Consider the following 15799-nt stretch of genomic DNA (forward strand, 5'->3'; position numbering starts at 1 on the left):
ACCTTTAAACCTGAAGTGAGCTGGCACATTGCTCAACACTTCACCTCTCTTTACCAGGGTGGGGTCACCCGTAATTGAAAAATGAAATCAAAGATAGAAAATAGCTCCGGAATAGCCCGGGGTGTGACGTGTCCTGATACTGATATGCAGTGAAGCATCACAACCTGTGCCTATTATTCCCATATATAATGAGTCAGTCCATTGCGAGGGAGAACTCAGATCACCAGGAGGACTCAGCGCCCGGCCAGTAAGTGTCAGATTGGAATTGTCTATGAACACCTGTCTAGAGTCTATTTCCAACTAAACCTTAGGGGTTAGGCACTCTGTCGGGTTTTTATTGCTTTCTGGGTTCAACCATCACTTCCTGTTTAGGTGACCACAGACAGGAAGTCTTCCTGTGACCATGACCCTGGTCACTGTTCTTCCTGTGACCATGACCCTGTATCCCTGTGACACTGATCCTGTACCACCTGTGACACTGACCCTGTACCCCCTGTGACACTGACCCTGTACCCCATGTGACACTGACCCTGTACCCCATGTGACACTGACCCTGTACCCCCTGTGATAGTGGCCCTGTACCCCCTGTGATACTGGCCCTGTACCCCCTATGACACTGATCCTGTACTCCCTGTGATACTGGCCCTGTACCCCCTGTGACACTGACCCTGTACCCCCTGTGATACTGGCCCTGTACCCCCTATGACACTGACTCTGTACTCCCTGTTATACTGGCCCTGTACCACCTGTGACATTGACCCTGTACCCCCTATGACACTGGCCCTGTACCCCCTGTGACACTGACCTGTACCCCCTGTGATACTGGCCCTGTACCCCCTATGACACTGACCCTGTACCCCCTGTGACACTGACCCTGTACCCCCTGTGACACTGACCCCTTTATCCCTATGACATTGACCCTGTACCCCCTGTGATACTGGCCCTGTACCCCCTATGACACTGACCCTGTACCCCCTATGACACTGACCCTGTACCCCCTGTGACACTGCCTGTACCCCTGTGATACTGGCCCTGTACCCCCTATGACACTGATCCTGTACCCCCTGTGACACTGACTATGTAACCCCCTGTGACACTTACCCCTTTATCCCTATGACATTGACCCCCTGTGATACTGGCCCTGTACTCTCAAGACACTGATTCTATACCTTCTATGATGCTCACCCTGTACCCCCGGTGATGCTGACCCTGTACCCCCTGTACTGAGCTGACGTCAGAAGTATACAAATAAGAAGAGACATCAGGATTGTCACTACTAGTCACAGATCCCAGAGTGTCCGTCAGCTAAAAACTGATAAGATAGCTGAAATTTGTAGTTCTGCAAAAAACACATTTTTAATAAGTTTGTGTTAAGATTATAATGTAATTGTGTGAAGGAAGCCTAAAAATTATAAAATCGCTAATGACAAATCACAGTTCATTTTAAGGAAAATTCTGCAGTTTTGTTAGGTTGATTCATTTTTTTTTTTTAACTGTTCTTTTTACTTTCAGTCTATTTTATTACCAGATTATGGGGGTGGCTTAGGGGGAAATTATAAGGTTGCTGGGTTGATTATATTGCAGTTGTTTATTTTTGAAGAGTAAACGTTTTTAAACTGCTATTCCTAACATATAATACATGCTAAATGAGAGCCAGCACAGCAAAGCAGATTGCTTTGTAGTTCAGTTTGTCTGATTGAAATCTTTGGCTGAGCTATCAGGCGGGGTCACTTCTCTGGTGACTCATTGGCTTCTTTCAGCATCGCTGAGAAGGATACAATGTTTTATATGTGTAAAGGAAGCAATGGCTCCACCTGCTGGCCAGCCCATATAAAATAGCACTTGTGCTAAAATTACCAGCTTGAGGTCCACCCAATACCAGTTTTACTGCTACAGGGCGGCACCTTTGCACCAGATCATGTATATATACGATTATGTCTTGATGTCTGCCGGCACCCACCAATTGTTCGTTAGAGAGGCAGAACGGCGGTCTGCCTATGTAAACAAGGTAGATCGCTGTTCTGTCAGGAAGGAAGGCATGGATCCTGTGTCTCTGCAAAGCAGGGACTAGCATTTCCCTAGTAAAAGCACCTCACACAGTATACAAAAAGTTTAAAAAAAGTTAGATGCACAGTTAACCCTTTGATCGTCCCTAACGTTAACCCCTTCCCAGCCAGTGTCATTAGTACAGTGAAAGTGCATATTTTTAGTACTGATCACTGTATTAGTGTCACTGGTCCCCAAAAAGTGTCAAAAGTGTCAGTTAGTGTCAGAATGTCAACCGCAATATCGCAGTCCCACTAATTGCCACCATTACTAGTAAAAAATAAATAAATAATTAAAAATATCCCATAGTTTGTAGATTCTATAACTTTTGCTTAAACCAATCAATATACGCCTACTAGGATTTCTTTAACCAAAAACATGTAGCAGATTACATATTGGCCTAAATTGATGAAGAAATGTATCTTTTACATTTTTTTTATTGGATATGTTTTGTAGCAAAATTAAAATAAAAATAATAAAAAATAAAAGTAAAATTGTTGTTTTTGTATTCAAAATTGTCAGTCTTTTTTTTCGTTTATAGCGCAAAAAAATAAAAAATGCAGAGGTGATCAAATACCACCAAATGAAAGCTGTTTGTGGGAAAAAAAAGGACATACATTTTATTTCGGTACAGAGTTGCACGACCGCGCAATTGTCAGTTAAAGTAACGCAGTGCCGTATCGAAAAAAACAGCCTTTTCATGAAGGGAGGTAAATCTTCCGGAGGTGAAGTGGTTAAAGTGGCTTGTGCAGAAAAAATATTCTGGGCAAGCTGTAAAAAAAGCTTTAAACCGAGCTCCTAACTGCATGTAGCTATAGACACAGTGGAGAAATTCATCTTCAAAGTTCACAATAGAAGCACAAGACAAAAGTGATAGGAAATCCAAACTTTTACAGCTGTCACCAGAACATGAGGCGAAGGTAAATCTTCCAACAGGGACATCTGTTTTGGTGAAATCTGTCTAAGAAGGGAATTTTCCTCCCATTAAAATTGGTTTGGGAGCTTATATCTGTGATGTCAGATGGGTCCTAAATGTAATGATCTTTCTTAGTGTATATTAGTACATAGGCCAAAGACTGGTGGTTGTTATTTTGCTTTCTCATTTTTCTCTCTGTAGACTTTATCAAGCACAGTCTTCAATCTTTCCCAATGACAACCCACTCCGGCCTCTCCTGGGTCCTATGGGGTTTCCTTGTTATGGCGACAGAGGTCAGCACAGACACATACAAGCCCACCGTTCCTCCTGTGTTCAGTGGTCGCCCATTCATGGTTGCATGGAATGCGCCCACGCAAGAGTGCCAGCGCCGCTTCAATGTGTCTCTTGACCTTCGACTCTTTGACCTCAATTCGTCCCCTAGTGAGGGTATTGTAGACCAGAATCTCACTATCTTCTACAAGGAGCGCCTGGGGCTCTACCCTTACTATGACAAGAGCAACGTATCCATGAACGGAGGTGTGCCCCAGAATGTCAGTGTGCAGGCTCACCTGGACCAGATGGCGAATGGAATCAACAAATATATGCCATCAGTTAATAAAAAGGGACTGGGGGTCATTGACTGGGAGGAATGGAGACCCATTTGGATTCGGAACTGGCAGATGAAGGACATATACAGGCAAGCTTCACGGCAGCTGGTGGCCTCACGTTATCCAGATTGGACAGCTGAAGAGGTCAACAAGGAAGCTCAGTATGAATTTGAAAACTCTGCCCGCGAGTTCATGGTAGAAACACTGCGATACGCCAAGAGCATTCGGCCCAACCAGCTCTGGGGGTATTACCTGTTTCCAGATTGCTACAATCACTACTACCTGACCAACTGGAATAGTTATACTGGCAAGTGCCCCGACGTGGAGATGGCACGTAATGACCAGTTATGGTGGATGTGGGAGGAGAGTACCGCCATTTATCCATCCGTCTACCTGGAACCCGCTCTCAACAATTCTGTAAATGGGCGCAAATTCGTTCACTACCGGGTGAAAGAGGCCATGAGGATCGCTTCACAACACACAGGGAACTCTCTTCCTGTCCTTGTATACACACGGCCCACCTACAAAGAAAACCTCAACCTTCTCTCCCAGGTGAGACAACACAATGTGAACCAAAGTCCCTTCTGCTCAGCCAATAGTATTATTCTACACTCCTCATGTCTCAGTATACTTGAGAGATCGGCTCCACCTACAACAGGGAGCATGATTGTTAGGAGTTACCATAAAATAACACGACAACCAACACAACACTCATTTTTTTCCTACCAGTAAAGGGCCAGAATGCATACATGCACCTCCATGCATGCATTTTTATGTAGTGGCGTAGCGTGTGGGGGGGGGCGACCGCACCGGGCGCAACATTTGGGGGGCGCATCCCACGCCAGTATCCCTCTAGCAAACTTTTAAAATTCTTCCTAACGTGTCACTTCACCTGCCGCCATTCTTCAGGCTAAACGATGGCTGGTCGGCGCCCTGTGATTAGGCCAACATTATCATGTGTAGTGTAGTGGGCAGTGTAGTGTAGTGTAGTGGGCAGTGTAGTGTAGTGGGCAGTGTAGTGTAGTGTAGTGGGCAGCGTAGTGGTCAGGTAGGAATCAGGTAGGTCATTGTAAGGGTTAGTGTCGTGTCCAGTACAGGAATCAGGTATGTTAGCGTAGTGGACTGGTAGGTCAGTATAGGAATCAGGCCGGTCAGTACTATTGTTGGAAGGGACTCGGGGAGTGCTAAAAGTCCACAGGTTAGGGGGCGCAAATGATTTGCCTTGCCCCGGGCGCTGACAACCCACGCTACGCCACTGTTTTTATGTACTGCCAGCAACTGATTTTCAGAACCAGAAACTCTAAAAAGTCCTACTAGAGGGTCCTCTGGTGACCGGGTTGTTAAGTTATTTCCCCAGACATAGGCCCTCAGTACAACAGTTTGCATCAGCGATGACCTGAAGCTTCAACTTCACTCCGCTGGTTCCTAAACACATCGACACAGGTTCTGTTTCTTTGGCCGTTGGTCTGGGCAGGGGTACTTGATACACTTTACATGAGAGGCCTCTACTACAGCCATAGGTAAGGAAGAGCTAGCGCTCTGGTGTGGGCTGGATCAAGCTCCAACTGACTACAATGATTCTGATAACAATCAAATATAAAGCTAGGGGAAGGACGGTATATGGGCTGGGACAAGTAAAATGAAGTCCATGGAGAAAACAGTCCACAATATAAAAGTCCTTGTGGCAGGGGTGATGATAAGCTGCTTCAAAGGGCTAGCTCTGTAGCACAGTGAAGTCACCACTGTGCAGGTATGTAAGAAAAAGGAGAGAAAACAGAGCGCCTCTAAGTGCAGCAGTTTTATTAATGGGCTAAAAATACACAACTCACTAGATGGTAGCAAGGTGGAAGCTTGTAATATCCGGTGACAGGTCCAAAGATGGTAGAAGGTCCCAGGTGTCCTGGAAGGTGGAGGGGTCCGTGCCGGTCGGATGGACGGGTGAATGCTGTGCAAAGAATCCTCCGTCTTCCGGGTGCCGGGAACCAGGAACCACACTGGAACGCAGCGTACGTTGCGTGACGTCACACGGGAGGGGGCGAATCACACAACGCGTTTCAGAGCATGTGCACGGCTCTCCGTGAACCTGCGCGCTCTTTTTTCAAGTGTATAGTGAGGAAGAATACCAGAACAAGCCGTATAAATACACATGAGGTCAACAAGGGGGAGGTAACTAAAAGATGACCTAGAGTGAGCTATGGACGGCCATGATGACCACTGATCTGCACGGGAAAACACCCATTACGCTAGGATATTAAAAAAGTATACAAATACACACATATATGTCATATATAAATAATATGAATCATTAGTGGTAAATATAATAACAGTATGAACTGTATATATATATATATATAGAATCATAGAAACAAAGAACAGGTGAGCCAGGGGACATATGTAAGGAGCTCAGCTCCATATTAATGTACACATATATCCCCACACATATAAACATGCTTGTCAGAGTAATTTGCTTATAAATAAAGGGAGGAATAGAGAAAACAATAAAAAAAAAAAATTAATAATAAAAAAAACAAAAAGAACAAAACACATATATACCACATATATGCCAATCCACCGCACATCCAAGCCTACTTGAGCAAAAAAGTATATATGCTCACAGAAGCGTGTCGGTGCGTCCGTGGTGTATAATAAAGGGGTCTATAGAAAAATTTTGTTGGTTTGACAAGAAAAATAAACATATATATAAAAATAAATATGTATAAAAAATAAATATGTATAAAAAAATAATAAATAAGGAATTATATGTTTAAAATTGTATGAAGAATTGCCGGTCAAAGGGGTAACGCAATAATGGTTAAAATAAAATAAAAATAAATATAAAATAAAATAAAAAATTTCATGTGATAATCAGGACCAGTGGCTAAAAAAAGAGAGTTTGCATAGAGCTCTACAAAATGGTGCTGATCTCTAACACCTCATTTAGGCAAAAAGGCTTAAGAGTATCGAGGGTATAAATCCAGAACGTCTCACGTTGACATAATCTAGAAAAACGTTCTGCTTCGGGGTAGTGTGGTGGTATGGATTCTATAACCCACACACAGAGACCTTCAGTGGATTTTTGATGTGCCTCTAAAAAATGTCTAGGGACACTTTGTAAATCAGTACCTTCCTCTATAAAGCGACGATGTTTTCCGAACCTCTGCCTTAAAGGGCAGATGGTGCGGCCTACATATAGGAGTTTTGAGGGGCACATTAGGCAATAGACCACATGGTCTGTCGAGCAATTGTAGAAGTGTTCCAGAGGATACGTTTTACCATTGTGTGTGAAATATTTCTGTCCATAGTTGATAAAATCACATGTCTTACATAATTTTTTACGACATGGATACATACCTTTAAGCGGAATGAGGTTAAGGCGATAGGTGATTTTTTTTCTTCTCTGGTAATTTACTGGGGGCAATTTTTTTTTAATGTGGGGGCTCTACGATAAGTAACGATAGGTTTGGTAGCCAAAATAGACTGGAGATGGGGATCCTCCAGCAATATGCCCCAATGTTTGTGGAGGATACCTTCCATTATTTTATATTTATTGTGAAAATGGGTTATAAATCTAGCTGGTACATTATTATTGGAAGTGTTTGAGGATGTAATGGGATGATCGACCAAATACTTGTCATACGCTTGATCGATCAAGGTAGAGGGATAACCTTTATCTCGAAATTTTTGTTTCAGATGTGTGCTTTGAGAGATGTAGTCTTCTCTTCTTGTACAGTTGTGTCGCAACCGACAAAATTGGCCTTTAGGAATATTATTAACCCATAGGTATATATTAAAAAACAAAACCATAAAAAAAAAAAAAAAAAAAAAGAAGGCTCCATAGCTCAGGGGTTAGAGCACTGGTCTTGTAAACCAGGGGTCGCGAGTTCAAATCTCGCTGGGGCCTCCCTGCAAGTGTTGGCAACTGTATCTCAAAAAACAAAACCATTAAGAACAAAGAACAAAACCATTAAAACATGGGTTGTCAGGAGAGAACACACTGAGGGATGAGGTGTTGGGAGGGCACACACTGGGGGGGCTGGGAGGACTGGGAGGACATACCATGGGGTGTCAGGAGGGAACACACTGGGGGATGAGGTGTTGGGAGGGCACACACTGGGGGGGCTGGGAGGACATACCATGGGGTGTCAGGAGGGAACACACTGGGGGGAGGTGTTGGGAGGGCATTCCATGGGGTATCAGGAGGACATACACTGGGGGGGGGGGTTTGGGAGGGCATACCATGGGGTGTCAGGAGAGAACACACTGAGGGATGAGGTGTTGGGAGGGCACACACTGGGGGGGCTGGGAGGACATACCATGGGGTGTCAGGAGGGAACACACTGGGGGGAGGTGTTGGGAGGGCATTCCATGGGGTATCAGGAGGACATACACTGGGGGGGGGGGTTGGGAGGGCATACCATGGGGTATCAGGAGGGCACACACTGGGGGGGTTGGGAGGACATAGCATGGGGTGTCAAGAGGGAACACACTTTGGGGAGGTGTTTGGAGGGCATACCATGGGGTGTTAGGAGGGCACACATTGGGGGGAGGTGTTGGGAGAGCATTCCATGGGGTATCAGGAGGGCACACACCAGGGGGTATTCACAATGCTTCATTGAGCTAAATGAAAAGGACATGCATTTCCATCTGTCAGCTAACAGCACCTCTATGCTAAGCTGCAGTAACTCAGCAGACGTAGCATAGAGGTCCTTGTAAACGAATCCACCATGTACAGCTAGCTGAGCCTACCTCCAGGAACATTCACTCGGCTCCCTCTGCTCAGCTGCTCACACTTCCCTCTTCCAGGCGGGCGCGATCTCCGTGGTCAGGTACATCCCGCCCACTCACGCAGCAAGCACCTGCAGGAGATAGGCTGGAAACCTGCTGGGGGAGGTACAGGGGGCGGAGTGTCAAGTGTCTATGTGTAATGGCTGTGATTCGTCCCGACCGCAGCTCTGATTTCCCGGGGTGCGCTCGGCCTCACAATCAGTAATATTTTCTCGGGGGGAGCAATTGCCCCTTTGTCCCCCCCGCCGAACCCCGGAGACTGACTCACCGAACCCCTGGGGTTCGATCGAACCCAGGTTAAGAACCACTGCAATAGAGTGTTCTCTTGGAAAGAAAAACAACGGACTCCCCCACCACTCATGTCGTTATCGCTTTTAAGGCCACCTCCCCATTCATCTGTGCCCTTTTTGGGCCCACCTCATCCCCCTTCATTACGTCACCAATACGCTAATAAATCACAAAAATCCCAGTCATCCAATTTTGAACCTTTGAATAAATCATTTCAGACTAATAGTAAAGCCAAAGCAACTGCTTTTGGTTCCCACCTTAACACCAGGCCATCTGGGGACAACAATAAACTTCATTCCCCGCTCAATACCTCCATTCCACCTCAGACGCATGGTCCCACCCTGCGAAAAGACTGTTCAACAAAGTCTCTTAAAACATCGATTATATCTCCACAAAAGTCTCCACCCCCAAAAACATCTAATGTACCCAGGGCCGGATTAAGAGCATCATGGGCTTGGTGCTGAGGATTTTGAAGGGCCTTAAGGGCCGTGCCTTGGCATGCACCCAGAGGAGGAAGGGTGCAGCCATGCATGCCTAATTCAACATGGGATGCTGTCTCTGAAGCCCATAAACAAATCCATGCATCGGCAACTGTCCCTCCTTGTCCGGCCTTCGTGCTGTGTGGGGAGGTTCTGAGGGAGCTGCCTGGGGAAGCGAGCATAGAAGCCAGACTTCTGTGTTTACAAGTGACAGAAGAGCGGTAACAGTGAATATGGCCAACCCGTGGCCTATATTAAGGTAGGGGCCTGGAGCTGCAGCTCCAATAGCCCCTACGTTAATCTGGCCCTGAATGTACCATCTAGAGCTACGCCACCTCCTATTACTATAGGAGATTTTGGTGTAGGTGAGATACCGGTTGACATATCTTCCCAGCCTTTTTTAGTGATAGGCCCACACCCCAAGCCACGAAAAAGAAAGCTCACAGACGGGGATGCAGGGGAGGAAAGAAAAGAAGTCCCCTGAAACAGCGAAAACTATTAAAATTTTCAATCTCTCCTCCTATATCTTAACTCTTGAGGACACAGCCTTGCTAAGCAAATGCTTGTCCTTTTCTCCTACATACTTACCCAACTCATTTTTATTATTTAAAGATTTAAATAAGTTTATTCGTAACCTAACACTCAAAAGACATTTTCATATTCAATCCCTCAAAAAAACAGATTCCTCTTCCATAGCATCTAGTCTTTCCCATTCTTCAGTCAATAACATCATGTCACCTGTCAGCCAGTCCTTATCAGATAGCTTTTTCAGCACATACGATGACACATTTAGTATGTGGGATCCAGATGAAGATTTGGATCTATCTTTATTAACTCAACATTTACCTGTGTCTCCCACCATACAACATACTTCCCTTCAGCCTCCATCAGTTTTTTATCCGTCACATTCCAAGGGTCCGTACCTGGAAGCATTCTATCGGGTAGTATTCTCTGAATTCAAAAAAATGTGTGTATCTTCTGGCCCAAACCAACAACATATACAACACAACCTTAGCATAGGAGAGAGATCCTCTTTAAAATCCTTTATTGACAATCCCTCCTTGGTTATAAAGCCAGCAGACAAGGGTGGGGGTATAGTCATTCTGGATCTCAATGAATACCTTTTTGAAGCTCATAGACTTCTATCAGACACAAACACATATACTAAATTGAACAAGGATCCACTCCCTACTTTCAAATTATAAGCCGAAAGCCTTATCCAAAAAGCTATCAGTAATAATGTCATAAACAAGAAGGAAGCTTCCTTCTTATTCAAAAAATATTACAACACCCCCTACTTCTATCACCTCCCCAAAATCCATAAAAACTCGCAAACCCCTCCCGGCCGTCCTATAATAGCATCTATGGACAGTATTACTAGTGGTTTTTCCATATATGTTGACTCATTTTTACAGCCACTAGCCCAAGGTCTAGATTCATATATCCGAGATAGCACACATCTTTTGGAGATGTTAAAACCATACTCATGGGAAGAAGGATATTGTTGGTTATCATTAGATGTAAATTCGCTATACACATCTATCCCACATAATGTAGGTATGGTTGCCCGTCAACATTTCTTATTACAAGATTCTCCCCTCCACCCGTTACAATCCTCTTTTATACTAGATTCCACCCTCTTCTGCCTTACCCACAACTACTTTTCATTTGATAGTTAGTTTTATCTTCAAAAAAATGGGACAGCGATGGGCGCCAATTTTGCGCCTTCCTATGCAAATCTGACTATGGGATATTGGGAAGAGTTTCATATCTGGAATAACAACCCTTTTGCAAAAAATGTAGTATTCTTTGGGAGGTACATAGACGACATCTTGATCATTTGGGATGGTCCTGTTACCGACATAGAAGCATTTGTTACTCATTGCAATAATAACACACTGGGCCTCTCTTTTACCTTCGAATCCCATTCTGACATCCTCCCATTTTTAGATCTGGAGTTGTGTCATGAAGATAACACCATTTTTGCTCGTAATTACTCTAAGCCGACAGCGGGCAACTCCTATCTTCATTATAGGAGTTGCCACCATCCCACTTGGGTTAATAATATTCCTAAAGGCCAATTCTGTCGGTTGCGACACAACTGTACAAGAAGAGAAGACTACATCTCTCTAAGCACACATCTGAAACAAAAAAAATTTGAGATAAAGGTTATCCCTCTACCTTGATCGATCAAGCATATGACAAGTATTTGGTCGATCATCCCATTACATCCTCAAACATTTCCAATAATAATGTACCAGCTAGATTTATAACCCGTTTTCCCAATAAATATAAAAAGATGGAAGGTATCCTCTACAAACATTGGGGCATATTGCTGCAGGATTCCCATCTCCTGTCTATTTTGGCTACCAAACCTACCGTTACTTATCGTAGAGCCCCCACATTAGAAAACAAAATTGCCCCCAGTAAATTACCAGAGAAGAAAAAAAATCACCCATCGCCTTAACCTCATTCCGCTTAAAGGTATGTATCCATGTCGTAAAAAATGATGTAAGACATGTGATTTTATCAACTATGGACAGAAATATTTCACACACAATGGTAAAACGTATCCTCTGGAACACTTCTACAATTGCTCGACAGACCATGTGGTCTATTGCCTAATGTGCCCCTCAAAACTCCTATATGTAGGCCGCACCATCTGCCCTTTAAGGCAGAGGTTCGGAAAACATCGTCGCTTTATAGAGGAAGGTACTGATTTACAAAGTGTCCCTAGACATTTTTTAGAGGCACCTCAAAAATCCACTGAAGGTCTCTGTGTGTGGGTTATAGAATCCATACCACCACACTACCCCGAAGCAGAACGTTTCTCTAGATTATGTCAACGTGAGACGCTCTGGATTTATACCCTCGATACTCTTAAGCCTTTTGGCCTAAACGAGGAGTTAGAGATCAGCACCATTTTGTAGAGCTCTATGCAAACTCTCTTTTTTAGCCACTGGTCCTGATTGTCACGTGAAATGTTTTATTTTATTTTATATTTATTTTTATTTATTTTATTTTAACCATTATTGCGTTACCCCTTTGACCGGCAATTCTTCATACAATTTTAAACATATAATTCCTTATTTATTATTTTTTATACATATTTATTTTTATATATATGTTTATTTTTCTTGTCAAACCAACAAGATTTTTCTATAGATCCCTTTATTATACACCACGGACGCACCGACACGCTTCTGTGAGCATATATACTTTTTTGCTCAAGTAGGCTTGGATGTGCAGTGGATTGGCATATACAGTATGTGGTATATATGTGTTTTGTTCTTTTTGTTTTTTTTTATTATTATTTTTTTTATTGTTTTCTCTATTCCTCCCTTTATTTATAAGCAATTTACTCTGACAAGCATGTTTATATGTGTGGGGATATATGTGTACATTAATATGGAGCTGAGCTCCTTACATATGTCCCCTGGCTCACCTGTTCTTTGTTTCTATGATTCTATATATATATACAGTTCATACTGTTATTATATTTACCACTAATGATTCATATTATTTATATATGACATATATGTGTGTATTTGTATACTTTTTTAATATCCTAGCGTAATGGGTGTTTTCCCGTGCAGATCAGTGGTCATCATGGCCGTCCATAGCTCACTCTAGGTCATCTTTTAGTTACCTCCCCCCTTGTTGACCTCATGTGTATTTATACGGCTTGTTCTGGTATTCTTCCTCACTATACACTTGAAAAAAGAGCGTGCAGGTTCACGGAGAGCCGTACGCATGCTCTGAAAGGCGTCGTGTGATTCGCCCCCTTCCGTGTGACGTCACGCAGCGTACGCTGCGTTCCAGTGTGGTTCCTGGTTCCCAGCACCCGGAAGACAGAGGATTCCTTGCACAGCATTCACCCGTCCATCCGACCGGCACGGACCCCTCCACCTTCCAGGACCCCTGGGACCTTCTACCATCTTCGGACCGGTCACCATTAATAAAACTGCTGCACTTAGAGGTGCTCTGTTTTCTATCCTTTTTCTTCTACATCCATGGTTACAGGTTTAGTCCCTAGTTGGAGCCCATGAAACACAGATGCCCAAGCGATGTGGTAGGTGCACCAGAGAAATCTTCCTGGTCAATGTCCCCAACTGACCCATCATCACCAGACCACTACCACCCCTTTTCTGAACCAGTTGCTAATAGGGAATTCCCTTAGGTATTGACTGTGTACGTAGTGTGTCCTCTTGTGACCAGCAACCATCCTGCTTATTGTAAAGGCTTCCTTGCCATTTTCTGATTGCCTACAGCTATGTGGCAGCTACACCCACTTTGCATGCTACTATCTTCACCACATATTATTCAGAGGCAGAACACGTTTTATTCCAGACAGAGAACTCAATATTATGCTCATTAAAATTGTAATTTTTTAACATTCCATGGAAATACACAACCTTAATATAGAGATGCTGACTCGTTTCAGCATACCAAGCCTGAATCGTGCCAACATCTCTGTATTAAGGTTGTTTATTCCTGTGGAATGTTAAATAAATGACAATTTTAAGGAGCATATTATGGAATTGTGGATATCTCTGAGCCGTGGCTGATTGACCTCTCATATGATAGTGGCTGCAAAGTTCTGGAGTCTACACCTCTTGGAAGACCAACTGCATAACAATAGTGGTCTTTTTAGCTGTCTGCAAGGAAGGCATTCTGACCACTATGGTGAAAAGCCCATTTTTTCCTGATGGACTCCAATGAATTGGTCTTAGAGGGTGTTCCCCAAGACCTGAAATTTCTGCTTTAAAATGTATCACCCTTTGACACCCCAAAAGCAGAATAGCACCCACAGAGGCAGGGGCAGGGAACCATTTCACTTCAGAGCTGAGTCCATAGCTAAAATGGGGGGACCGAGAAAGGATATTGGACGCCAGCCGCTTTTGTTGCAGAATGGCTAAGGAGGTGAGGGTTAGGGGTCCCAGATACCGTAGGAGATTACTTGCAGACCCTCCAGATCCAGATCAATGTCCAGCTTCACAGTATCTGCAGATCACACAAGCTGACCCACCAACACTGTAAGTACGTTCCCAAATTTCAGTGAGTCACCAATCCCTTTTAAGAGACTAGCGTAACTTTATCCAGCAAGGGGCCTTCCCTGGGTCTCCTCCTTGGCACAGCTTCCTCCAGACCAGGCAGGAAAGCTTCAGGACAGATTCGGCACACTTTAGGCCCCAAAACAGGCTATGGGGCCTTACAGGAGAGCTCCATCCAGCAGCATCTCCCTAGGCCTCAGCCCAGGGGAAGAGAGAGAGAACTTGTACTGTCCATAATATTTATATGCTCCCCCAGCAAACACCAGTGGCATACAACGCCTACTGGACTGGCTGAAGAAAACATACATATTCATACCTTTTGTTTTTGAAATCTTATACTATGACCAGTGATACCAGAGACATCTACTGGTGGCAGTGAGAAATCACAAGCCAACTTAAGCCTAAGGAAAAAACAGGTGAAAAACTATACAATCAGTCTGAGCCACCTGCAGTCCAGCCAAAAATGAAATTTACATAGTAGCCCCTGTTTAGGGGCAACATATGTGTTCTATTTTGTTTATGGTTTATGTATTTAAATGATGATTTTTTATTTTCTACCTTCAGATGGATCTCATTTCTACCATCGGAGAGAGCGCGTCGCAGGGTGCAGCTGGAGTAATATTATGGGGTGATGCAGACTACGCCAAGAACAAGGTGAGTGTAGCAAGGCCATATTGTGTGTTCTAATCTAGAGTTCCATCCCCTGTCCCAGCCATTCCTCTTTCCTCTTCTTACTCCATTCAACTAAAGACAACATGTCATGTCACAAATACTTAGCCTGCCTTTAATGATTCCCTCTGCCCGTTCTTTACATGTTGATGGCACCCTAAACATGGATGCCTGGCAAATTTCACAGCCATTTACCATACACAATCATGAAGCCAGTAAAAGTGGAATGCCTGATCCGCATGCTTTGTCTGGGTCATAGGGCCATATAAATGACTGCTTCAGAGGGCATTTTCACATTAGGACAGGTGGTGGTGGGTCTTAATTTTGATTTGGGCCTTAGATCCAACAGTGCTGTATAAGGGAATTTGTACCTAGAAACATTTTAGACAATGGTGGAGCTTACCAGGGTGCACCTTGTGCATAGAGACAGCAGCTCGAGACATACAGTGCATTGCGAAAGTATTCGGCCCCCTTGAACTTTTCGACCTTTTGCCACATTTCAGGCTTCAAACATAAAGATATAAAACTGTAATTTTTTTTTGAAGAATCAACAACAAGTGGGACACAATCATGAAGTGGAACGAAATTTATTGGATATTTCAAACTTTGTTAACAAATAAAAAACTGAACAATTGGGTGTGCTAAATTATTCAGCCCCCTTAAGTTAATACTTTTTAGTGCCACCTTTTGCTGCGATTACAGCTGTAAGTCGCTTGGGGTATGTCTCTATCAGTTTTGCACATCGAGAGACTGAATTTTTTGCCCATTCCTCCTTGCAAAACAGCTCGAGCTCAGTGAGGTTGGATGGAGAGCATTTGTGAACAGCAGTTTTCAGTTCTTTCCACAGATTCTCGATTGGATTCAGGTCTGGACTTTGACTTGGCCATTCTAACACCTGGATATGTTTATTTGTGAACTATTCCATTGTAGATTTTGCTTTATGTTTTGGATCAT

General features: G+C 43.7%; 1 protein-coding gene across 1 annotated transcript in view; it reads left to right on the top strand.

The window, feature by feature from the left end:
* The first annotated feature begins 211 nt into the window (after positions 1-211).
* The window catches only part of LOC309562117 (uncharacterized protein), an 80073-nt gene continuing 64485 nt past the window's right edge, over positions 212-15799 (top strand). Inside the window, exons 1-3 of the mRNA XM_082266248.1 lie at positions 212-247; positions 3164-4122; positions 14741-14830. Of these exons, the coding sequence (XP_082122374.1) occupies positions 3196-4122; positions 14741-14830 (1017 nt within the window). The 5' untranslated portion in view covers positions 212-247; positions 3164-3195. The remainder of the gene's footprint in view (positions 248-3163; positions 4123-14740; positions 14831-15799) is intronic.

Source organism: Pelophylax lessonae (assembly GCF_965119305.1).
Source record: "Pelophylax lessonae genome assembly, chromosome: 8".
NCBI lineage: Eukaryota > Metazoa > Chordata > Amphibia > Anura > Ranidae > Pelophylax > Pelophylax lessonae.